The sequence below is a fragment of the Coregonus lavaretus genome (genome assembly GCF_964263955.1).
Source record: "Coregonus lavaretus genome assembly, chromosome: 23".
Classification (NCBI taxonomy): domain Eukaryota; kingdom Metazoa; phylum Chordata; class Actinopteri; order Salmoniformes; family Salmonidae; genus Coregonus; species Coregonus lavaretus.
Genome location: NC_140010.1, coordinates 39769527 through 39796655, shown reverse-complemented (window position 1 = coordinate 39796655; position 27129 = coordinate 39769527). Strand labels below are relative to the sequence as shown.

Genomic DNA, 27129 nt, shown 5'->3' with positions numbered 1-27129 from the left:
GTGTCTGTGTATGTGTATAGAGTGAAATTAATATTTAAAGACATTGTAACTATTCTTTACATAACACTCAATCCTGCTATAGTAGTTCACTAAACTACAGAGTACAGTATGTTGTCCATTGAAGTTGTTGTCTCTGGCTCTTTTGATATCAGATTCAGAATGAATAATAAGGTTTGCTGTAGTTTGAAAGGGTTTGATCCACCTTAGGCCAGGAGTGTTTCCAATTCACATGACCCGAGAAGAAAAACACCAGCCCTGTAGTCACAAATGAAAAAGGAAGCTATCTATAATTATAATATTTTGTCATAGCCTACGAATAGGATCCAGAGTTTTACCTGATTAGGTCATGAGATCAGGAAAAACTCCAGGCCCCAGAAAAGACACCTACGAATTTTGCCACACCACTTTTGAACCTGTGGTGCCACCTTTGTCATTCACCTGACATAAATTTTAGTAATGATACAAATAAAGATATCACTGTGGGAGATGACTGGACAGTTATCAAGGAAAAAATATAAATAATAGGCACTATTTCATCACCTACTCAATCCGAATTAAAACCCTGCACGTTTCACTTTAGCTGTCATGCATAAATCGGTCAACGTTCTTTCCCATTCTCACAGGCTACTTTCAGCACCGAACAGCTCCGGCAGCTAGCTCCACCCATATCATACCACTTCACAAAGACGATTGGCAGCAATAGCAGCCACACGCGTGTGTCTACGACACTTCAGGTGCCCTTTGCGATATTGGAAGCGATGGGACTATGAAAGCAATTTTCTCAAGCCTCCAGTCTTTCCTCTATTTTCACTCTAATTCTCCTGGCTGCTCTAGGAGGATTGAAATAGGCGGCTTGTGTTTTACCTCGCCCATGGCTCTGTCTGTGTAAAAGCGACTACCGGAGCTCACCGCTGCAAGACCATAGCTGTTTATAATGAGCTGCTTGGAGTTAGGAAGGCGTCACTTCCAACTAAAACTGTCTGGGCAGTAAGATAATTGGTTGACTATGAAAACATCTGCCTGACACTCGGTTGCAAAGCGTGAACGGCGGTTGAGGAAGCAAGTAAAGTCGAGCATCTCTTTATCATGGACAAGTAGCAAGTAGTCTATAGCTTTTGGTAGAAGGCTATGTTTAAATGGCACCTTATGTTATAGAATAGGGATGATACGAATTCATTAGCATACACATTTAATCGTTGCGCGAAAGGGGTTAGTTTCGGTTCTCAACGGAGAGCAAACGGATTCTTCATTGAGTCGGTAAAATAAGTCACAGTATGTGTTTTTTCCTTATTCAAATGCTTTTGCAAATGGGATTCGTTTTCGGATCCAATTATGGGTATGTAGAATGGTCGGATAACGACAAAGATGCAGAAATACGAGCAAAGACCCCTTCTATTTACAGCACTCAAAATATCAACAAGGATTCACTGCACCATCCAACTTATTACCCAGGATCCGCCACGGAGCGCACGGTGGTGGCGCACAAAATCGAAGAGGACCTGCCTAGGGTGGTGACAGCTTTCCTGCACACTGGAGACTCGTCGGCTCTTGAACAAGTCAACTGTTCTCGGAGGTATGAGTTGAGTAGCCTCCGTGGTGGAACCAATGTGGCCTCTCATTATTCTCTCCATAGCGTGCTGGACACTATGGCGCACGCGACTAACTTCCTGAACATGATTTTACAAGCCAACAGGTCGCGAGAGCACAGCCTTCGGAGGGATATTCACTGGTACCACGCGCTTGTTCGGAGTATTCTCGAAGGGGACCCCAAAATTCACAGGGCAGTGGTTACATTCCATAATGATGCTCCAACACCGGGTCCTCACGTTTTCCTTCAAGCGACAAGAACTGACAGGGAAGTGGTCCTCCAGGACCTTTCCAACTCTGCTCACCACCGTCTCAAGAGCAGGAGCCCGGATTCTGAGTGGTTTAACGAGTTCAGGGACCGAAAGAAAATGCACGTTCAGAGAAGGGCGTCAGGCAGAGACGCCACAGCCACTCAAAATAGCTACATTCTGGACAAAAGTCAAATCAAGTGGTCTGCGCCGTACCTGGAATGCGAGCATGGGAATTTCGTACCGCACTGGTTACTCACCTTGTCTGCGGGGTTCTATGGGTTGAAGACAAATTCCGCACCCGAGTTCAGGTGAGGCTAAGGGAGCTGGCTGTCACTCATGACTGTTTGTTTGAAAGTAACACTTTTGGTTAAAATTTGCCATGTCTATTGTTTATCGATTGAAAGAAATGGTAGGTAGGCCTATATATTGTTTTTCAGGTCCTGAGAGGACAGCATTGCCGACCTGACCGCATGCTTCCCGCGCTTTGAAGCAGGTGCATGGAAAAGGGCCCAAATAAATCCTCTCAACACAAACAGTAGGATAAAGCTGCTTCTCTACAGCAACGTTTTAAGGTTTACCTAGAGCATCTTACTATGATAGTCATTTTAGACCAATTCTGATGCTTGTGGATAGTTTGCACAGAGCTAGCCATTATTGAAAACAGCATGTGGTCCTGATGTGGTAGTCGAATCTTCAGTAGCCTTTAATTAGGAAAGCCAACCCAAACATAACCCATCTGTATTCCCTCCACTTTACAAAGAATAGATCCAGTGAATCTGAAATTAAACTTACTCAGTGAATAACCAATGAAAAATGATTTGTCCCATTCACTGATATGCACAGCAAAAGGGCAATACGTTACATTGAGGATAGGATATACATTGTGGGATGTTTGAGTAGTTGTTTTCCTGCTTGGCTGATGCTTGTGCAATGCAGAAATCAGCCCTAGTGGAAGGAACAGATGGCTGGATAGCATCTCAAAGACATGTATACTATCTATGATTAACGAACACTGCTGTCTGTCAAAAACAGCTCTTATTTTTTTGCATTCACAGTGTAGGCCTCTACACTTCCTTTTTGAGGGATGTGTTTGCTGTAAAAACTTTAAACTAAAACAGTAGGCCTAATTAATTTTAATTTGCTGTCATAGCTTGCATGGTTCAAAAGGCCTGGCTTTGCTGTACATTTTTTTTGCGATAGTTGTGTGAAAGTGTAGGTCGGTGCATTAGGACACACGTATTTCAAGGCTTCAGTCCAAGTGTGTCCAAAAATACATTTAGTCATGAATAAATTATAAAAGACATGCAGTACAATGGCAATCTGAAACCACTTTGAATTTCAAGTCCACTTTACTCCCACTTACATTTCAGTGCTGCTGTGTCCACACAATAATTCCAGCATGTTGGTTTGTCACTGAGTTTGATTTGTTTAGGCAGGACTACAGATCTTAATTTGAACCGTTTTTCACAGCAGGAAAATCATCTTTCAGAAATGTGTAATATTATGAGTATTATAATTAATGGACATTTTTGTAGGGGTGATATATTTTTTGTTAGTCTGACATTTTAAAGTGGAAATTACAAACTTTAGAAGCCTTTTTAAACCTTGAATACACTACAAGTTTGCATATCCTGTAGTGAAGGGAAATGATCTGCGACAACAGAGTGATCAAATTAAGATAGTACATCTGTATGTAAGTTAGTCAGTTTTGTGCATTCCTTTAGCATAAATGCAAGATGATCTCAAAGCGGTTGCCTGAGCCGATCCCAAACAATTACCAAGCCCATATCATTAAGCAAGGGGCTCTGGTATGGAGTGCTGCAGGTACAGAAACATTTAGCCTAGTTCTAACCAAGCACCACAACTGACTCTACTAATTCACAACACCAACTAAGCTGATTTATTAATATCAGTGATTGGCTACATTTCACCTACCTGGCCTCCCAGGTATTCCATGACCCTGCTCTAGTCCCTTGTTGAAACCTCTTCACAGATCAAAAAGGTTTTGATAGGTCTCTGCAATAGGGTAAGAGCTGTCATCAGGGCGGCAGGTAGCTTAATGGTTAAGAGCGTTGTGCCAGTAACCGAAAGGTCGCTGGTTCTAATCCCCGAGCCGACTAGGTGAAAGATCTGTCGATGTGCCCTTGAGCAAGGCACTTAACCCTAATTGCTCATGTAAGTCGCTCTGGATAAGAGCGTCTGCTAAATGACAAAAAAAATAAATAAATAAATAAATAAATAAATTATGCTTGCTCACACCGATCCAGTCGATTCAGATCTGGAAGGGGATAAACGAAGGCCTATGTGTAGAAAGGTATTATTTGACATTGGACCATTGTTGACGTGTCTCCACTACAAATTTGATACAGCAGCAGCCGGACAAAGACCCATGCTGTTGCTGACAGCTACTGTACATTTTCGGCTTAGCAAAACATAGCTATCAACTCCAGCTCAACCATAGAGGGAGGCATTATCGACCTTGGAGCTGCTTTTAAGACTTTTCGGATTTCAAGTACAATATACTTGATTTCTAAAGTTCAGTCCTTTCTTTTCATGGCCACGAACACAACGTGAAAGCCATTTTATGAGGACATTGGTATTAAGCCATCGGCAAGATGGCCTTTAATTAGCTGGGAAATTAACTGCTTCTACTGGTTTTTAAAGAACTGGTTCCTGTTCAGAATTTCAGAATGTCCTGAGGGCGCATTAAAATTCAATTGACATTCCCACAAATGGATGTGGCATAGTTGTCTAATGATTAGCAGCAGCAGCATGACTTTTAGAATAGGCCTGTGGATTCAGTTTAACAACTACAGCCCCAACGTGTCGAGATCAAAGAGAATCCCACTGTCTCTGTCTCTCTTCCTTTTTCGGAGAGTTCGTGGCCAACTCTTTGGATGTACATCCAAAGCAATCTATTCACCCCAAGGATAAAAGAAACCAAGACCGACCATTTTTTTTGTAAACCTAATCAAAATGTAAATGTTTCCAGTGTGCTTTTTTGGAGGATATGCAGAATGAGAACATTGGCTTTGAGCTTGAGGTAATGGTCCATGTGTCCTCAGAGGTGTCTCCTCACTTTCCTCCCAGCTGGATACAGGTTAATTTAGATCTACATTTTAAAGTCCATTTAGTAAGCCTATAGCACATTGCATCTCAGTGCTTGAGGTGTCACTACAGACCCCCTGGTTCGATTCCAGGCTGTATCACAACCGGCCGTGATTGGGAGTCCCATAGGGCGGCGCACAATTGGCCCAGCGTCGTCCGGTTTTGGCCGGTGTAGGCCGTCATTGTAAATAAGAATTTGTTCTTAACTGACTTGCCTAGTTAAATAAAGGTAAAATTGGTAATTGGTTTGGTAATGGTTTGTTTGGATTAGACTGGCTATACAGTATTTGTTAGGCTTACTAAGTGTTACCAAATACAGTAAAGTACTACTTAATTCGTTTTTTGGGGTATCTTTACTATTTATATTTTTGAAAACTTTGACTTTTACTCCACTACATTCCTAGAGAAAATAATGTACTTTCTACTCCATCCATTTTCCCTGACACCCAAAAATACTTGTTACATTTTGAATGCTTAGCAGGACAGGAACATTGTCAATTTCACACACTAATCAAGAGAAAATCCCTGGTCATCCCTACTGCAACTGATCTGGTGGACTCATTAAACACAAATGCTTTGTTTGTAAATGATGTCTGAGTGTTGGAGTGTGCCCCTCCCTGGCTACCCATACATTTAAACAACTAGAAAATCATGCCATCTGGTTTGCTTAATATAAGGAATTTGAAATGATTAATACTTTTACTTTTACGTTTGATACTTAAGTACATTTTAGCAATTACATTTACTTTTGATACTTAAGTATATTTAAAACCAAATACTTTTAGACTTTTACTCAAGTAGTATTTACTGGGTGACTTTCACTTTTACTTGAGTCATTTTCTATTAAGGTACATTATCTTTACTTTTACTCAAGTATGACAATTGGGTACTTTTTCCACCACTGGTTATGTTAGGCTGTATGGTTTGACTTAAAAAGAAAATCCCTCCTGCTTGCTGGTTACCTCATGTCACTGGATCCTCACATTCTCACACACATTTTTTCTCACCTTCCTTCCCTCCCTCACTCCCTCCCACACGCACACAGATTCTTTCGCTAATCAACACTTTCTCTGTCACAGTTACACTTTCTTTCCCCTCTATTCTTGCGCCTGGGGAAAGATGGAATGAGCCTCAGCCTTTTTTCTTCATGGGTGTTTGTTCCAGTTCCCACCAGACAGATGGAGCTAATGATTGTCAGGCTTCTCTTGAGAACGACCCCTGGGGCCTGGGCATTATAAGAGAGGGAGAAAGAGGGGCAGACAGACAGACAGACAGACAGACAGACAGACTGGGTGAATTGGGAGATAATGTTTGATTTTGGAGGAAAGAGTGGCAAGATTGCCAGACACAGAAATGCATAGATCAGGGGGATCAGTGGCAGACTGAAAAACAAGTTAAGAAAGAGAGAGAAAAGGAAAGGGAACGAGACTAACGGACAGAGACTGAATAAAGAGAGCGACCCACCTGGGGCCCATTTGATCATCTTAAACCACATGAAAGAGAACACCCGATGGCAGGCTGGGAGCTAGCCCCACCCAACTATCCAGTTGTCCAAATGCAAACTGTGGATATGTGAAGGTGCTTTGGATGCAAGCCAATGCAGTAGCCTAATGAATCATGTGCCAGTAGATAGAGTGTGTGTGCAGGATTGTCTCCCAGAGGGAAACAACATCAAGCGAACCATCAGTCTATTGATTTACTGTAACCCTATAAGATATTTATGTTTTGGTTACAGTAAACATGATGCTCAGAGCTGGAGTCGACATGATTCAATTGGGCTATTTAAGCTTGACTACTTCTCTCATTAGGGCACAATAAAGATTTGGAACATATGAACATATTAACCAGATACACAGGATATATATTTTTTGTTGCAATTGACGTTCAATTGGACGAAATACTCTGCTTCAGTAGCATTCAATGCTCATACCAGTTTTTGCCTTGAATAGTTTATTTCCCTCAATAGTTCACCTGTAGACATTGGACCAAAGTAGAGACCCTGTTATAGATGAGGTCACAATGGAACCTCTGCTCTTTCTTTCTTTCTTTCTTTCTTTCTTTCTTTCTTTCTTTCTTTCTTTCTTTCTTTCTTTCTTTCTTTCTTTCTTTCTTTCTTTCTTTCTTTCTTTCTTTCTTTCTTTCTTTCTTTCTTTCTTTCTTTCTTTCTTTCTTTCTTTCTTTCTTTCTTTCTTTCTCTCTTTCTTTCTTTCTTTCTTTCTTTCTTTCTTTCTCTCTTTCTCTCTTTCTCTATCTTACACTAAAAGAGACGTCTGAGTTGAAGCTAACTGCTCTCTCTAACCTCTATGCACCCCCCCCCCCCCCCTCTCTCTCTCTCTCTCTCTCTCTCTCTCTCTCTCTCTCTCTCTCTCTCTCTCTCTCTCTCTCTCTCTGTATCTTTCTCTCCTCTTACAGGGGTGTGGTTCGAGTGGATGTCAACCTACAGGATGTGGACATTGACCAGTGCTCCAGCAGTGGCTGGTTTGCCGGAACTCACCGATGTAACGTGACCAGCATGGAAGTGAGTCTACTTTCATTCATCCGTTCAACTTTCCATCCCTTCGTCCATCCATCCATCCATTCATCCATCCATAGTTCATGCATTGATGGTGTGTGCTTCCTACACTTTACATGCATACACAAACACCATTTCTTGGTAAAAGCATGGTTGTTATTGTTAATCCCAGTACTAAATCTAGTGGCCCTTCCGCAAATGTTTTGCTAACAAAAAATCATACAGGACATGAAAACCTTAGTAAGAATGCAGTACATTGTGTCTTTGCAAACAATGTACTGTATGTCCCTCTGAATGTAATTGGTAATACATATACAAATGCTGACTACTTGTCAAGATAACAAATACACATCCTATATGTGTACTGCTACTGGGAAAATCAATGAAGGCATGAGAACAACAATAATTGTGCTCTCGGTATTGCTTCTCTTGGTGTGACGTTTATGGTTGAAATGTTTTTTTGTCTCCATGTAGACAGTGAATGCACTCTTGGGAGCAGCAGTGCAAGTTTATTTTTGTGTAGGTTTATCTTTGTTTTATTGTAAAGAATAGTAAGATTAACAGAGCTCTGTAGCAATATTTGCATCGAATATGCAGGAAGGATGCAGCATATAAGCCTTTGCTTGTGGGCGCGTATTCTTCACGGCTTAATACAGTGTAACACACTCTGGAAGTGGAACGAAGAGGTTTTAACTAGTGTTTTTCGTGACTGGCACCGGAGAGACATCATGTTTTATCACACTCAGAGTGCAGGCTATATCGACAGAACCATCTGTCTTCTGAGTTGTTGATGCTGTGTGTGTGAAGTAGGTATGTGTGTGTGTGTTGTGGTTTGGTTTTACTGTCCTTGTGGGGACCAGAAGTCCTCACAAGGATAGTAAAAAAAATGAATATTTGGACATTTCGGCGGTCCCCACAAGGACCACATTTCTGCTGTTAACCTACTAAAAAAGCAAGTAGACATAACGCTATCGCTTACCAGTTATAAAACACGATGCCTCCTAAAATGACAGACCTTCCTAAACCCTCAACTACCTCCACGTCAAAGATGGACAATGAGGCTGCGCCTGCCGGGTTCAAAATGGAGATGGATAAGGCCATCGTTCAAATACAAGACACCATTTCTGCCCGATTCAACAAAGTGGATGAAATCACGCATAAACTACACCAAGACCAAGACCAAGACAAGTAAGCGGTTAACCCAGTTGCAAACCAGGCACTCTGACCATGAGACTGCAATTGTGGATGTACGCAAAGATGTGGAGGAAACGGACAAGAAGCTAGCGGACTCCATCTTGAAGCTAGAGGAAAAGGTTGATGTCCTTTAAAAATGTTCAGCGGCACAGCAACCTCAGGAACAAAGACTTCCCAGAGGGAGTTGAAGGAGGCATTCTTACAGGAATGGCTACCCAAGCTACTGGACCTACCCACCTAAGCTCACCCAGTTGAAATCGAAAGGGCTCACCGTACACAACAGAGAAGGTCACCTAGTCAGGGAGGGCCTCCCCGAGATTTCGTTATCAAGCTGCTCCGCTACCAGGACACCATCAGCATACTCAAGGCCTCAAGAGCAAAGGGGGACATACAGTTTGGGGAATCCCACATCATGATCTTTCCTGATCTCTCACCAGCACTCCACAAGAGGAGGATGGCATTCACTCCAATCAAGAGGCTGCTGAGACCGTCAGCACTGACATACGGCCTGCGCCACCCGGCTACCCTGTGGACTCGAACCAACACTGGAGAACGCACATTAGATATGGTGAAGGCAGCCGAGATATACCTGAAGAGGGAATACCCTGAACTATTCACATCTTCTACTCCATCATGAGGACAGAACATTTGACATTTCGAGCCATTCTCCCCCCCCCCAAAATACAGATTGGACTCTGCTTGATGGATGTTTCAACAGCGGCCCAGGTATACTAGCTAGCTACCGTCATTCTCTAATGTTGGGGATTCAGGTGGATTTAGCTGTCTCGTCTCACTGACGGCTGGCTGGCTATATGGCCACCAACTGGCTGATTGTTTCATTTGGGTTTTATATTCAGTAGCCATATCTGACTGGCAACATACCTTTTGCTAAAATATTAGTTATCTGTTCTTAAATATCTTGTTTTGTTGGGCTTTTGGGCTATTGTTTACTATGATGTGGCTACTGGCCAGCAGCTACCTGTTGATATTTGGTCGGCGCTTAGATAGCTGGCTGGTACATAACGATGGGCTGCGGTTGGGCTTGGCTAATTCCCACATATTGACGGACTGATTACAAATACATTTGGGTTTAATAGTTGGGGCTGGGTGTGTTATCATTTGTATTACATCATTTGTATTACTTTGTTTTTGCTTATAACTGTCACGCCCTGACCTATTTAACTCTAGTTAGTTTGGTCAGGGTGTGCATGTTTAGTTCGATGTTATGGTAGATCTATGTTTAGATCTAGGTTTTGTACGTCTATGTTTGGCCGGGTGTGATTCCCAATCAGAGCCAGCTGTCGCTCGTTGTCTCTGATTGGGGATCATACTTAGGCAGCCAGTTTTCCTGCCTGTGTTGTGGGATCTTGTTTTGTGCTCAGTGAGTTTGGCTTGTGTGTGTGTGTGTGTGTGTGTGTGTGTGTGTGTGTGTGTGTGTGTGTGTGTGTGTGTGTGTGTGTGTGTGTGTGTGTGTGTGTGTGTGTGTGTGTGTGTGTGTGTGTGTGTGTGTGTGTGTGTGTGTGTGTGTGTGTGTGTGTGTGTGTGTGTGTGTGTGTGTGTGTGTGTGTGTGTGTGTGTGTGTGTGTGTGTGTGTGCAGCTAATCCTGTTGGTACCTAACAATGGGCTGCGGTTGGGCTTGGCTGATTTCGCACATATGGGCTGACTATCAATACATTTGGGGTTAATATTTAATCACCTTGTGGGCCGGGTGTATTATAATTTACTATTACTATTTTTTGCCTGCCCGGCTGACAATTTGCTTTGTTTATCCTAATTACTTATACCAATGCCGACGTTATACTGTTTGGGGTTTCCAGCCAACTATAACTTGAGAACATAAACTGTCTGGCTAAATAGAAATGTGACATGTATAACCTTATACATATCTGACGTTTGATTTTTCTTGTTGAGGAAAAGCGTTAGTTCTAGCCATAAATCAGTAAGGTCAATGCAATGGTACCATGACGGGAAGTGTTTGTCTTGATATATACAGTACCAGTCAAAAGTTTGGACACACCTACTCATTCCAGGGTTTTTCTTTATTTTTGCTATTTTCTACATTGTAGAATAATCGTGAAGACATCAAAACAATGAAATAACACATATGGAATCATGTAGTAACCAAAAAAGTGTTAAACAAATCAAAATATATTTTATATTTGAGATTCTTCAAAGTAGCCACCCTTTGCCTTGATGACAGCTTTGCGCACTCTTGGTATTCTCTCAAACAGCTTCATGAGGTAGTCACCTGGAATGCATTTCAATGAACAGGTGTGCCTTGTTAAATTTGTGGAATTTATTTCCTTCTTAATGCATTTGAGCCAATCAGTTGTGTTGTGACAAGGTAGGGGTGGTATACAGAAGATAGCCCTATTTGGTAAAAGACCAAGTCCATATTATGGCAAGAACAGCTCAAATAAACAAAGAGAAACGACAGTCCATCATTACTTTAAGCCATGAAGGTCAGTCAGTCCGGAACATTTCAAGAACTTTGAAAGTTTCTTCAAGTGCAGTCACAAAAACCATCAAGCGCAATTTTATTTATTTATTTATTTCACCTTTATTTAACCAGGTAAGCCAGTTGAGAACAGGTTCTCATTTACAACTGCGACCTGGCCAAGATAAAGCAAAGTAGTGCAATAAAAACAACACAGAGTTACATATGGGGTAAAAAAAAAACATAAAGTCAGAAATATGCAATGATGAAACTGCCTGTAAATCTGTTCCAAACTCTACCCATGCCTCTGCCTAAACACTTTTACAGACAAATTACAGTTTTTCCTAATTGTTAACACCTGTTTGCTGACACTACATCTCAGGTACTTAAAACTGTAAACACAAAACAGTTTGCCTATTTCCCCAAACCCCGCAAAATGAAACACAGCAATCAAAATCATGTACTCCCTGCTCAAAATGGAACTCTGCATACAAATGAGACACACACACACACACACACACACACACACATTAACTGAATCTAACTTAGTGACAACCGAGATCACACTAATGTGACATATTCAAAACACTACTATCAGAACCTATTTCGGTGTAAAGACTAATATTTTGTTGTTATGCTGTATATTGTCTGTGTGTACTCAAACAAGAAAGGAACATAAATGCAACAATTTTAGTTTTATATTTCAACATGACTCAATGCATGTCAAACAGCATACTGTACACAAACAGTAAAAATTCGAACATACAGTAAATATATTTAGCATATGCAAAAGAACAAAAATAGGTATATTTGTCCTACTTTACTGTATGTTAGATCAATTGCACGGAATAGATAAAGAAACTATCAAAATTCAGTCAAATCTAAGTCATAAGTCAAGAAACAAATACTCCATTGTGAAAATAATGTCAGTCATGTCTGTTGTTGTTGTCCAGCCACAGATTTTTATCAACATCACAGGCAATATTCTCCTTGGCCAGACAGCGGGGGAAATATCTTCTGGCATGACGCATCCACCACTGACAGGACTGCTGGAATGTCACCACAGGCCTCCTCCATTGCCTGGAGAAGGGCCATATGTTCATAGGGTTTGCAATCATACACCTTCCACCGCCATACTGAAAACAACTCAATTGGCTTGAGAAATTGGGAATATGGTGGGAGATTTGTAAACCTGGGATGGTGATGGAACCAGTTGCGGACCTGAGCAGCCCGATGGAAACTCACGTTGTCCCAAATTAGAACATACATTTGCTGCTCAGCATCACCTGGCCCTCTCTGCACTGGTTGAAAATGATTGTCATGTAAGGTGTTCAGGAAATTAAGGAGATGGGCAGTGTTGAATGGTCCAAGGGTGGCATGGAGGTGGAGGACACCATTGTGGCTCATAGCTGCGCATATGGTGACATTTCCCCTGCGCTGGCCAGGTACCTCAATGATGGCACGTTGACCAATTATGTTCCTTCCTCTCCTCCTCGTCTTTGCTAAATTGAATCCAGCCTCATCTATGAATATGAGTTCCTGGGGGATGGGACTTGCATCCAACTCCACGATTCTCTGAAATGACAGTAAATACTGTAATTGCTGTATAGTAAAGTTCACTGGCAACTGCAATGAGTCTGTAATGTTTCAAGAGTCTAATACTAGTACATTACTTACTTGCACATATTCGTACCGTTTGCATCACTCTTTGGGAATTCCTTTCAAATGGGACTCTGTAGATTTGCTTCATCCGGAGATGGTGTTTCTTAAGGATGCGGGCTATGGTTGATAAGCGCACTCTGATGTTATGGAAGATGGCAGGGTTTTCTCAATAATCTGTTGTTGGATTTCCTGCAGTCTTATGGCATTATTTTCAACTACCATTTGCACAATGGCAGCCTCCTGTTCGTCTGTAAATAGACGCGTTCTACCACCACGTGGTGGTCATCTTTCAGTTCTACAAAAACAAAATAGCATACAGTACAGTAAACACTACGGTAATACAGTATACAAGATAAACATGTTACAAAGTAGTATAACTCCCAATTTCATACAGTAATACATGAAATTACTTTGTTTCCCCTTACAGTATGTATTGGAATCTACAGTCTTTACTGTGCTGTATGTTGTACTACTGTCAAGTAGTAAAAGTAGTAGATAGGTCCAATGTCTGCAGTACATACCTATTCTGATTTTGGAACGTCCGGATGATGGATGCAACAGTGAAGCGGCTCAGATTGGCCTGCACTCTCTGCCCAGCCTCTCTCAAGGTCAAACCATGGTTGACCACATGGTCCACCACATTCGCCCAAATTACATCAGAGATTACTCTCCTTGTTCTTGGTCTTCCTCCGCCCCCACCTCCACCCCCACCTCCACCCCCACCTCTACCCCCACCTCTACCTCCACCTCTACCCCCACCTCCACCTCCACCTCTACCTCTCTCAACCAAGTTTTTTTCCATTGTTCTCCAAACACAGAAGTACTCACCTGTGGCCTTTTTATCCATACCAAAGGTCTGATTGCAAAGTAAACATTTACGCAATTAGTGTTTGCACATGTGAAGAGTGAAAGGGATCAATTGGTAATTGAGCATAGCTTGTTGAACAGTGTTGCTTTTCATTTGCACACAATAGATTTTAGTTGTGAAGGTTGTGCCAAAGGTAGAGAATTGTGTGTTGTGTTTTGCCAAATGTTTGTTGTAGAATTGCAATCTGAGTGTAAAGCAAAACATGTGCCAGTAGTATTGCAGATTTGGTGTATGGTTCTGCTGAATGAGTTACAGATTTGGGTCATTGTGCCTCATGGGCCAGTTTTAGTGTGTAAACAATTGGGAAAAATTGTAACACTGATTTCTAAATTCTTATAGAAAGGGTAGCCCCTCAGAGTTAAACTCAATACTTTGTGCAGACCGTATTCAAAGGGTGGTCTTTCTTTGCCCGATTTGAGGCAATATGGGTATGGCAGGACACCAGTTCTGATCCACTGGCAAATATAATAAAATTATCTTCATTCCATGTCACCTGGCAACCGTGCCTTACATATCCCCACCCAAAGCAATTAGTAGCTCCATAAATAATCCCTTTATAAAACATTCCCTTAACATATTGACAGAAGTTCACAAGCTGACTGGAGGAAATAAATCAGTATATAAGCGAACTCCATTTCATGAAAATCCTATGTTACCAAAAGCCTTAAGAGATGGTATCACTCTTTTCTGGTTCAAGAAAGGTATAAGGTCATTTGGTCAATTATATGAGGTTGGGGTGATGCTCTCTTTTCAAATATTAGGTTCCAACTTCCCCAATCTCACTTTTTCAAGTATTTACAGGTCAAACACTACATAGCTTCTCAACAGGGAGGTAGATCACAACCTTTGACCTCAACTGCAGCTGACAAACTATGGCAGGATAGAATGGGGGTGAAAGGCTTTATTTCATGCATACAGTGCCTTGCAAAAGTATTCATCGCCCTTGGCATTTTTCCTATTTTGTTGCATTACAACCTGTAATTTCAATTGATTTTTATTTGGATTTCATGTAATGGACATACACAAAATAGTCAAAATTGGTGAAGTGAAATGAAAAAAATAACTTGTTAAAGAAATTCTCAAAAATAAATAACGGAAAAGTGGTGCGTGCGTATGTACCCCTTTGCTATAAAGCCCCTAAATAAGATCTGGTGCAACCAATTACCTTCAGAAGTCATATAATTAGTAAAATAAAGTACACCTGTGTGCAATCTAAGTGTCACAAGATCTGTCACATGATCTCAGTATATATACACCTGTTCTGAAAGGCCCCAGAGTCTGCAACACCACAAAGCAAGGGGCACCACCAAGCAAGCGGCACCATGAAGACCAAGGAGCTCTCCAAACAGGTCAGGGACAAAGTTGTGGAGAAGTACAGATCAGGGTTGGGTTATAAAAAAATATCAGAAACTTTGAACATCCCACGGAGCACCATTAAATCCATTATTAAAAAATTTAAAGAATATGGCACCACAACAAACCTGCCATGAGAGGGCCTTCCACCAAAACTCACGGACCAGGCAAGGAGGGAATTAATCAGAGAGGCAACAAAGAGACCAAAGAGAACCCTGAAGGCGCTGCAAAGCTGAAAAAAATAAGCAAACACGTTTGGTGTTCACCAAAAGCCATGTGGGAGACTCCCCAAATATATGGAAGAAGGTACTTTGGTCAGATGAGACTAAAATTGAGCATTTTGGCCATCAAGGAAAATGCTATGTCTGGCGCAAACCCAACACCTCCCATCACCCCGAGAAACACCATCCCCACAGTGAAGCATGGTGGTGGCACCATGGGGATGTTTTTCATCGGCAGGGACTGGGAAACTGGTCAGAATTGAAGGAATGATGGATGGCGCTAAATACAGGGAAATTCTTGAGGGAAACCTGTTTCAGTCTTCCAGAGATTTGAGACTGGGACGGAGGTTCACCTTCCAGCAGGACAATGACCCTAAGCATACTGCTAAAGCAACACTCGAGTGGTTTAAGGGGAAACATTTTAAATGTCAAAGCCCGGACCTCAATCCAATTGAGAATATGTGGTATGACTTAAAGATTGCTGTACACCAGCGGAACCCATCCAACTTGAAGGAGCTGAAGCAGTTTTGCTTTGAAGAATGGGCAAAAATCCCAGTGGCTAGATGTGCCAAGCTTATAGAGACATACCCCAAGAGACTTGCAGCTGTAATTGCTGCAAAAGGTGGCTCTACAAAGTATTGACTTTGGGGGGGGGGGGGGTGAATAGTTATGCACGCTCAAGTTTTCAAATTTTTCTCACAGCAATTTGTGTATGTAGGCATATCTGTCGAGCTAGCACTGGGATAATAGGGATGGAATGGGAGGGAGTCCTACGTGTAGTTATGGTACTAGGGACTCGGGGAGGGGGATATAGGAACTACCGTATTTTCCGCACTATAAGGCGCACTTAAAAGCCTTTAATTTTCTCAAAAAACTACAGTGCGCCTTATAATCCAGAGCGCCTTATATATGGATCAATTGGTTAATTGGTTGATCCATACTGGTTGTACACGGCGCTCAAGGCGCTCTGTCAAAATGTTTCAGTATGAAAAAACAAGAAAAACTATTTAATAATAATGAAATGTTTCAGTACGACTGGTAAACTACAAAGCCGCACCGCTTGCAGCATTACGGCTACCGTAGTCAGTAAACACCGGTACTGTGCTTACTCACAGTCCCACACCACTTGTGTGTGTATAAAGACCCCAAAATGGCACCTTTCAAGAGACACGCTTACGACGCAGAGTTCAAGCTCAAGGCTGTCGGTCACGCAGTAGAATATGGGAATAGAGCAACAGCGAGATAATTCAACATTAATGAATCAATGGTACGGAAGTGGAGGAAGCAAGAAGATGACCTGCGCCAAGTAAAGAAGACTAAACAGAGTTTCCGTTCAATTCGGACACTGAAGAAGAAGAATTTGAGGGATTCGTGGACGGGGAATGAACTGAAAAAGTGAGCTTTACGTGTTATACGTAACTGAACAATGTTGAGTTATGCACTAACGTTTGATTTAGTTGTATCAGACTGTTTCTTTTACTACGTGTTTACTGAATCAGGGAAAGGTTCCCCTCCACATTTGGGAGAAGAGTGAGCAAGGCTGGGAGATATTGTCAATATGCACATTAACGTTTGAACAACGTTACCATGGGAGTGAACGGAGTTGTCAGAACGCTTAATAAAGTTTGACTTTATCTGACTGTTTTGTTGACATTCCCTTTAGCACAGCTCCATCTAGTGGATGCATAACGCAACCCCAGTCAAACGTTTGACTGCAGTATCTTCTATTCTATGCGCCTTATAATCCGGTGCGCCCTATATATGAAAACAGTTCTAAAATAGGCCATTCATTGAAGGTGCGCCTTATAATCTGGTGCGCCTTATAGTGCGGAAAATACGGTAGTTGTTCTTGTTGTATGTCTATGGATGTTTATATTGGAAAATGTTCAATAAACAGAATGTAAAAAAATAAGACCAATATAAGAATTAGGGTTACAAGTTAGGTTTAGTTTTAGGGGTTAATGTTAGTGTTAAGGTTAGGGAAAATAGGATTTTGAATGGGAATCAATTGTTTGGTCCCCACAAGGATGTTTGTGTGTGTATGTGTGTGTGATATGTTGCAGCTCAATTCAGTAGTGGGGTCGGGCTTGCTGTTCAGGCTTGCGTGGCATTGCCCTGGCTATATGATGTATTATAAATGCAGTGTAATGGATTGCAGCAAGAACACTGAATTATTGACCATGCTCTTTGTCTGTGTGCTCCCCCCTCCTAGGCTTCTCCCCACTTATGGGAGTTCCACTGAAGGAACATTCCAAGGTTCCATGTATCCCACTAACCTGCCAGGATGTGTTCTATTGTTACACTTTTAACCCTCTAGAGGCAAAAAAAAAGAAATTGACTTGTACTTGGGCACCTTCAGACGAGTCTTGTGAGGCTTGTGTTCATCCTAGACAACAACCAAAACAACCTTTCCATAGAGGGGTCATGTTAGTGTGTAGCCCAAACTGTTCGGACACTACAGACAGAAGTTGGCAGATCTGCAGTACCATCTTCAGACGAGTCCTGTGACGCTTGTTGCGTCTGTAGAGGCCAAACCGTTCGGACGCTACATTCGTTTTCGTGAGAAGACCGATTTTTGGGATGTCTCATGGTATGAACAACACCGCTGTAACTCTGCCACCTTTCACTGCAGATGCGGAACGGTGACATCGGTGGATGCAAAAAAACATATCTCTAGTTTAAACAGACGGATTTTGATGGGGATTTTTTTATGATGCTAATTAGAGTTCCGCCGGGCTGCGGAAATTGACTCTAGGGGTTTTTCAAAGAGATTCTGTCTCTATCTGAGCGTAAAGGTGTGTGTGTGTGTGTGTGAGATGTGTGTTTACTGTAAGAAAGAGGTGTTTGCGTGTGTGTGTGCTTGCTTGTGTGCGTGCATTTGCTCATACAGTTTTGGTTGCAATAATTTTTTTAAAGAGATAGTAGCAGTGTGTTTTGTGTCAGTGCTCACTGTGTGAAGTACGACAGCATACAGTACTATATGTCTTCTCATGAATTAGATTAGAGTGAATGAGAATTTAGAATATGCTAATTCCATTTGATGTATGGTTCATATGTATGCGTGGGTGGGTGTATGTGTCTTGAATTACCATTGACAAGGACAGCCCGTTTTTCTCTCGAGGCAATTCTAACCTTGTCATTTCAGATGAGTATGACAAGAACGTTATGACAGGGGTTGACATTTTCTAAAGATAATTTCAGAACCCATTGGACTTCCCGTCCTCCATTGACTTTTGATCTGCTGGGTTTTCGCGTAACAGTAGCCAGTGAGTGGATGTCATCTCCAATCAGTCTCCTCTCTGTCCCAACAGAGCTGTTAACAATGTTAACTGACAGAAGCTTGAATAAGTGTAAGGGAATGGGGGTCTAAGCATTGAGTAGCCCTATTAAGTAGCTCCAGTGATGAGCCTCATTGAGTAGCCTACACTGCAACAAATAGCCTAGTTTCAGACTCCTAATTATCCTTACACCTCTGAAGACTCTATCCACTTCCATGCCAGTTGGAAGAATGTAGGAGTTTTATCTCTGAACACTCAAAAGCTGGTTTCTCCACCGACTGTTGGATAAGGGGAACCATGGGGTGTGGAGACTAGAGATCATGACTGCCAATGTGTCCAGCCTTAGACATGCCTGAACCCCCCCCCCCCCCCCCCCCCCCCCATAAAAAAAAAAGAACAAGTGTTAACAAGTCAAACAAATGATAAAATACAACATCTCAAATGAAATAAAAAATAATTTAAATTAGTTTACATTGAAATGTATTGTCATTTAGCAGATGCTCTTATCCAGAGCGACTTACAGTTAGTGAGTGCATACAGTTTTTATATGTTGTTTACAACAAATATTCCCAAACCCCCTTCCAAAAAAGAAGGTATGAAATAACAACAAAACTTACTAAATTAAAATGGCAAACTCTCAACAGTGCAATACACATTTATTTTTATTTTAAATACACAATATCAAGACACTTATAAAAAAACTACAATAAATAATAAAGAGTAGTAAAAAGACGAGGGTCATGTTCTGTGTGTGTGTATCAGTGGCGACGCGTTTTGAGCCCCATCAGTTTTGCATGATATTTTGGCATTAATACGTGTCAAATATCAGTTTGCAAACAATGTAAAAAAATAAATATATATATATATATATATTTGATTTAATGAAGCCACATACAAACATGGTCTCTTTTTTGCTTTCTTGAGTAAGGCAGCTCCAAAATGCAGGTGTTTCAGCCTAGCTCGGTGCTATCTGTGGTGGTGGGGCAGCCAGCAGAAATTACGGAACGTAGGGGCTGGTAATGTTCTCTAGTTGCGCCGTGATTGGCTCAGTGTTCTGTCACTCATGGGGACACTACGTCACCGCAAAATCTACAGGTAGAGCTCAAACATTCAAGTCCCTTGGGTGCTGCCATAGACTTACATTAGAAGTGCCCATCCAAGAAGGCTCAAGGTCATTGGACACAGATAAAATGACTTCAAATCACGCTATATCTATCATAGCTTTGATTGGACTGATCATGTCAACATCATACTTTCAAAATCTTAGCTAGCAAGCTAGACAAGCATGCATCAAGTCGGCAGTCTACTGGCAAATCCTTTTCAATCCTTGTCATATGACGATAAATTATAGATAAAACGTACCGGTGCTCATCGGCCATTGGACATAAATATTACACAACAAGATGGAAATCGCAAATTCAACAATGAGTGCTAAGGCGCCATTGCAGCCCCGGGTTGGATCCCTAGCTGTGACCGGGAGACCCATGAGGCGACGCACAATTGGCCCAGCGTCATCCGGGTTAGGGGAGGGTTTGGCCGGCCGGGATTTCCTTGTCTCATCGTGCTCTAGCGACTCCTTTTGGCGAGCTGGGTGCCTACAAGCTGACTTCGGTCGTCAGTTCGACAGTGTTTCCTCCGACACATTGGTGCGGCTGGCTTCCGGGTTAAGTGAGCAGTGTGTCAAGAAGCAGTGCGGCTTGGCTCTCGACCTTCACCGAATCCGTAGGGGAGTTGCAGCGATGAGACAAGATCGTAACTACCAATTGGATATCACGAAAAAGGGGGTAACGCTATGGGCCAGAACATTTTGAATATATTGGCCATGCTGTCAATCAACATAACTTCTGCCGCGTTCAAAACAACTGGAAAATCGGAACTGGGAATCTCAGACTTCAGTGAGTTCCAGACAACTGGGAACTTGGGTAAAACTAGCTCAGACTGGGAAAATACGGAAAATAATTTTGAAGGGTCATCCAACTTGGAATTCCAAGTCGGGATTTCGGGCCTCTTTCTAGAGCCCACAAGAAGGACCGCCGCGCTACCTTCCTGTTCAAGTGAGCACAGCACAACAAGGTGAGTCCAAAAATGTATTGTATGCTTCTGCATAAATCATGTAATATGCCAGGGAGATATGTATACTGTAGCCAAGAAAGTAATACTAAGTGTATGTTGTGTAGTAAGCTGTTAGAAGCCCATGTGACTCAACCTAATAATTTGGTCCCTTTCCTCCCTCATAACTTAGCCTACTGTTGTGACTTGATGGTGTACATGTAGCCTATAGCCTGTTTTAGAGAAATGTAATCATTGAATATTGTAAGATTTCATTGTCTGCTTATATACCCCCTTTATTTATCCTACGGTTCTGACTTGGTGTACAGGGAGAATACTGTAAGAACGGCCAAAGTTCTGAATTCTGTCGCTGTACATTTCAAAAGTGCTGTACAAATAGTTATATTGACTACGTCCGTCCTAGCTCGCTCATTAATGTCTTGATCGAAATTACGGATTTCCTCTTATCTGCTTGTCGTTCCCTTATGCCATAGTTTGTACATTTCAAGTGTCAGTAGAAACCACATTTGTTTAAGCAAGTCAGCTTTATCAAAATGAACTGTTTCGCTGCCAGACAAGGCTTCGCTGATAGCCAGGTGTAGCGGTAAGGATTCACACCATGGTGCTGAAAAGAAAGCTCTGCTGTTGGGACAGATTTATGTAGGCCCTAACAGTTTGTGGGCACCGTTTGTCACCGTTTGTCACCGTTACATTGCAATGAATGTATTGTTTAGTGTTGTGTAGTGGCTTTGCTGGCATGCATAAACAATCTTATATATTTTTTGCCCTATCAAGAAATACTTGCTAAAATCGCCACTGGTGTGTATACTGTATGTAAGGGTGGGTGAGTGAGAGTCGGCGCAGAAAGTCTCTTGAGAAGCAGGTGTGAAGAGTCATTAAAAAATAATCTCTGAGGTGCAGGTGATTGTCTATGGTCTATTGCACAATCAGATGTTTTGGGTAGGGCTGGTGGACGTGGACGGTTGCTCTGGTTTTCGTTCTGACAGAGCTTTTTGTCCCCATAAGCACACTCGGCCCTTCTTCTCCGGTCTGCTGATGCAATCATGTCCTCAAACTCAGGGGAGCGCCAGGGTGACTGCTCCTTTTTATCGATCTCATTGTTAAATGTTATGTGTATATTGGTTATAGGGTTGTCACTGTTTTTAACGGGGGTTTTTTATTTGTTGAACTCTGACTGCACAACAAATTTGTGGGAAGGTTATTAAAAATGCAAACGGGTCCTCTGGGTCTGTCTCCACATCAGACATCATGTCTTCAGTTGCCCCCGCAAATAGCTGCTTCTCTTCAGCAGAGTTCTTTTGACCAACTGGCCAGAGCCTGTGAAATTACAATAGACAATAAGTTATTCTGACCAATAAACAAATGGTCTTGAACACTGGAATCTCAAAGCTAAAAAAGCACACACAAAAATCTGTGGAACAACACTTTTCTTGCGGCTTATATTTGTCCTCCTTCGACAGCATTAATGTGTAGATCTCTTACTGCCAGCTATTAAAACAGAAAATACCATAATTAGCAAATTAACAGGAGTTAAATATTCAGAATTAGCTACCACCAATGTTCTAAAAGTAAACATTTAACTTATTGATAGCTCATTCCGTCTTGCTCGACAGAAGAGCAGAGCACACCTACAGTCGCTGTAGGAGTGCTCTGCTGTAGATGCTGCTGTTGTTGTTGTTGTTGTTGTTGTTGGAATAATTTAGCTACTTGTCAGCCTTTCATTCATATCAGCCACCGTGTTGTAGTCTGGCATCTGATTCAGCCTGATTCAGCATGGATTGATGGAAATCCATGCCCTCGTTTGGTGATGCATCGTTCCCTCGCACAAAAAGACTCCTGGCGGGCCCACGGGTCCCACAAACTAATTGTATCAATGAAATAAATTAACAGTCAATAGCCGCTTGTCTGCTTTGCTGTATTTTACTAGGCTTGTTTAGCTAGCTACCAAACTATCGGTTCTTTCACTAATGTTGGGTAGCTAATAAGTATATAGGTTATAGGTTAAGAACTTTTGTGAAAGAGCACAGTTTGAAAGATATGGCATATAGAAGCAAACCGGATGGACATCATGAAAATGATCGGAGAGGTTGAGGGTAGAGGAAGTTCAGAAGTAAAAACAAACAAAATAGAACTATTGTAAAAGTGTCCATAAAATGTGTATAGTATGTATAAGCTGGAAGTAGAGGCCTAAGTGTTGTTGTTCACTAGTTTACTCCAATTAGGGGAGGGGTGGTGGGGTTGGAAAGTAATAAAGGAAAATATATATATTTTTAAAGGATATGAATATGTATGTATGTATGTATGTACAGTTGAAGTCGGAAGTTTACATACACTTAGGTTGGAGTCATTAAAACTTGTTTTTCAACCTCTCCACATATTTCTTGTTAACAAACTATAGCTTTGGCAAGTTGGTTAGGACATCTACTTTGTGCATGACACAAGTAATTTTTCCAACAATTGTTTACAGACAGATTATTTCACTTATAATTCACTGTATCACAATTCCAGTGGGTCAGAAGTTTACATACACTAAGTTGACGGTGCCTTTAAATAGCTTGGAAAATTCCAGAAAATGATGTCATGGCTTTAGAAGATTCTGATAGGCTAATTGACATAATTTGAATCAATTGGAGGTGTACCTGTGGATGTATTTCAAGGCCTACCTTCAAACTCAGTGCCTCTTTGCTTGAAATCATGGGAAAATCAAAAGAAATCAGCCACGTTCATCTTCACAAACAATAGTACGCAAGTATAAACAACATGGGACCACGCAGACGTCATACCGCTCAGGAAGGAGACGCGTTCTGCCTCCTAGAGATGAACATACTTTGGTGCGAAAAGTGCAAATCAATCCCAGAACAACAGCAAAGGACCTTGTGAAGATGCTGGAGGAAACAGTTACAAAGGTATCTATATCCACAGTAAAACGAGACCTATATAGACATAACCCAAAACGCCGCTCAGCAAGGAAGAAGCCACTGCTCCAAAAACACCATTAAAAAAAGCCAGACTACGGTTTGCAACTGCACATGGGGACAAAGATCATACTTTTTAGAGGAATGTCCTCTGGTCTGATGAAACAAAAATAGAACTGTTTGGCCATAATGACCATCGTTATGTTTGGAGGAAAAAGGGGGTCGCTTGCAAGCCGAAGAATAGCATCCCAACCGTGAAGCACGGGGGTGGCAGCATCATGCTGTGGGGGTGTTTTGCTGCAGGAGGGACTGGTACACTTCACAAAATAGATTGCATCATGAGGAAGGAAAATTATCTGGATATATTGAAGCAACATCTCAAGACATCAGTCAGGAAGTTAAAGCTTGGTCGCAAATGGGTCTTCCAAATGGACAATGACCCCAAGCATACTTCCAAAGTTGTGGCAAAATGGCTTAAGTACAACCAAGTCAAGGTATTGGAGTGGCCATCACAAAGCCCTGACCTCAATCCTATAGAATTTTTGTGGGCAGAACTAAAAAAGCGTGTGCGAGCAAGGAGGCCTACAAACCTCACTCAGTTAAACCAGCTCTGTCAGGAGGAATGGGCCAAAATTCACCCAACTTATTGTGGGAAGCTTGTGGAAGGCTACCCGAAATGTTTGACCCACGTTAAACAATTTAAAGGCAATGCTACCAAATACTAATTGAGTGTATGTAAACTTCTGACCCACTGGGAATGTGATGAAAGAAATAAAAGCTGAAATAAATCATTCTCTCTACAATTATTCTGACATTTCACATTCTTAAAATAAAGTGGTGATCCTAATTTTTACTAGGATTAAATGTCAAGAATTGTGAAAAACTTAGTTTAAATGTATTTGGCTAAGGTGTATGTAAACTTCCGACTTCAGCTGTATGTGTAAATGTATTCACCCCCTTTGCTATGAAGCCCCTAAATAAGATCTGATGTAACCAATTACCTTCAGAAGTCACATAATTAGTTAAATAAAGTCCACCTGTGTGCAATCTAAGTGTCACATGATCTGTCACATGATCTCAGTTTATATACACCTGTTCTGAAAGGCCCCAGAGTCTGCAACACCACTAAGCAAAGGGCACCACCAAGCAAGCGGCACCATGAAGACCAAGGAGCTCTCCAAACAGGTCAGGGACAAAGTTGTGGAGAAGTACAGATCAGGGTTGGGTTATAAAAAAAATATCTGAAACTTTGCCCACAGAGCACCATTAAATCCATTATTAAAAAATTGAAAGAATATGGCACCACAACAAACCTGCCAAGAGAGGGCCGCCCACCAAAACTCACAGACCAGGCAAGGAGGGCATTAATCAGAGGGGCAACAAAGAGACCAAAGATAACCCTGAAGTTGCTGCAAAGCTCCACAGCGGAGATTGGAGTATCTGTCCATAGGACTACTTTAAGCCGTACACTCCACAGAGCTGGGCTTTACGGAAGAGTGACCAGAAAAAAGCCATTGCTTTAAGAAAAAAACAAGCAAACACATTTGGTGTTCGGCAAAAGGCATGTGGGAGACTCCCCAAACATATGGAAGAAGGTACTCTGGTCAGATGAGACTAAAATTTAGCTTTTTGGCCATCAAGGAAAACACTATGTCTGGCGCAAACCCAACACCTCTCATCACCCCGAGAACACCATCCCCATGAAAAACAGCCCCAGACCATTATTCCTCCTGCACCAAACTTTACAGTTGGCACGATGCATTGGGGCAGGTAGCGGCCAAACCCAGATTTGTCCGTCGGACTGTCAGATGGTGAAGAATGATTAATCACTCCAGAGAACGCATTTCCACTGCTCCATAGTCCAATGGTGCCAAGGTTTACACCACTCCAGCCAACGCTTGGCATTGTGCGTGGTGATCTTAGGCTTGTGTGCGGCTGCTCGGCCATGGAAACCCATTTCATGAAGCTCACGACAAACAGTTATTGTGCTGATGTTGCTTCCAGAGCAGTTTGGTAGTGAGTGTTGCAACCGAGGACAGACAATTCGTACGTGCTACGCGCTTCAGCACTCCGCGGTCCTGTTCTGTGAGCTTGTGTGGCCTACCACTTTGCGGCTGAACCGTTGTTGCTCCTGGACGTTTCTACTCTGCAATAACAGCACTTACAGTTGACTGGGGCAGCTCTAGCAGGTAAGAATTTGACAAACTGACTTCTTGGAAAGGTGGCATCCTATGACGGTGAAATTTTGAAGGTCACTGACCTCTTCAGTAAGGCCATTCTACTGTCAATGTTTGTCTATGGAGATTGTATGGCTGTGTGCTCAATTTTATACACCTGTCAGCAACAGGTGTGGCTGAAATAGCCAAATACACTAATTTGAAGAGGTGTCCACATACTTTTGTATATATAGTGCATTCGGAAAGTATTCAGACCCCTTGACTTTTTCCACATTTTGTTACGTTATAATAATCTTCATCAATCTACACAAAATACCTCATAATGACAAAGCAAAAAAAGGGTTTTAGAAATGTTTGCAAATGTATTGAAAATAAAAAACAGATACCTTATTTACATAAATATTCAGACCCTTTGCTATGATACTCGAAATTGAGCTCAGGTGCATCCTGTTTCCATTGATCATCCTTGATTTGTCTCTACAATTTGATTGGAGTCCATGTGTGGGCGGCAGGTAGCTTAGTGGTTAAAAGCATTGTGCCAGTAACCGAAAGGTCGCTGTTTCTAATCCCCGAGCCGACTAGGTGAAAAATCTGTCGATGTGCCCTTGAGCAAGGCACTTAACCCTAATTGCTCTGGATAAGAGCGTCTGCTAAATGACTAAATTCAATTGATTGGACATGATTTAGAAAGAAACACACCTGTCTATTGTCACACCCTGATCTGTTTCACCTGTCTTTGTGATTGTCTCCACCCCCCTCCAGCTGTCGCCCATCTTCCCCATTATCCACAGTGTATTTATACCTGTGTTCTCTGTTTGGCTGTTGCCAGTTCGTTTTGTTCGTCAAGCCTACCACCGTTTTTCCCGTTGCTCCTGTCTTGTCGAAAGTTCCTGTTTTCTAGGTTTCCCGGTTTTGACCATTTTGCCTGCCCTGACCCTGAGCCTGCTTGCCGTTCTGTACCTTTTGGACTCTGATCTGGATTACTGACCCTTGACCTGTCGTTTTGCCTGCCCCCTGTTCTAGTAATACACTTTTCTTACTTCGACACTATCTGCATGTGGGTCTTCCCTAAAACGTGATATCTATATAAGGTCCCACAGTTGAAGTGCATGTCAGAGCAAAAACCATGCCATGAGGTCGAAGGAATTGTCCGTAGAGCTCCGAGACAGGATTGTGTCGAGGCACAGATCTGGGAAAGGGTACCAAAAAATTTAATTGTAGCGGTAAAAAACATTTAATTATTCATCATTGTTTGTATTTATCAAGTGTCATACTTTTTTATACGTTTTATTGCCTGCTTTTTATATGGTACTTTGCATTGTACTGTGAAGCTGCTTGAGGTGTTAAAATCCCATTTGTCAACCAGACCTTCTAGCCTTTAATCAATGACGCCTTTGTGTTATATGTTCTTTGATCACATTTGATCAATTTTATTGCCATGTGTTGCTATTTTGAATGCACTTCAAACGAAGTTTGAATTGAAGTTTGATTTGAT

At 41.8% G+C, this 27129-nt stretch overlaps 1 protein-coding gene across 1 annotated transcript in view; it reads left to right on the top strand.

Annotated features, from left to right (window-relative positions):
• Window positions 1-1274: 1274 nt before the first annotated feature.
• The window catches only part of LOC311150680 (metabotropic glycine receptor-like), a gene marked incomplete at both ends in the record, with an annotated part of 80613 nt that continues 54758 nt past the window's right edge, over window positions 1275-27129 (top strand). Inside the window, 2 exons of the mRNA XM_084188184.1 lie at window positions 1275-2146; window positions 7359-7464. Of these exons, the coding sequence (XP_084044310.1) occupies window positions 1275-2146; window positions 7359-7464 (978 nt within the window). The remainder of the gene's footprint in view (window positions 2147-7358; window positions 7465-27129) is intronic.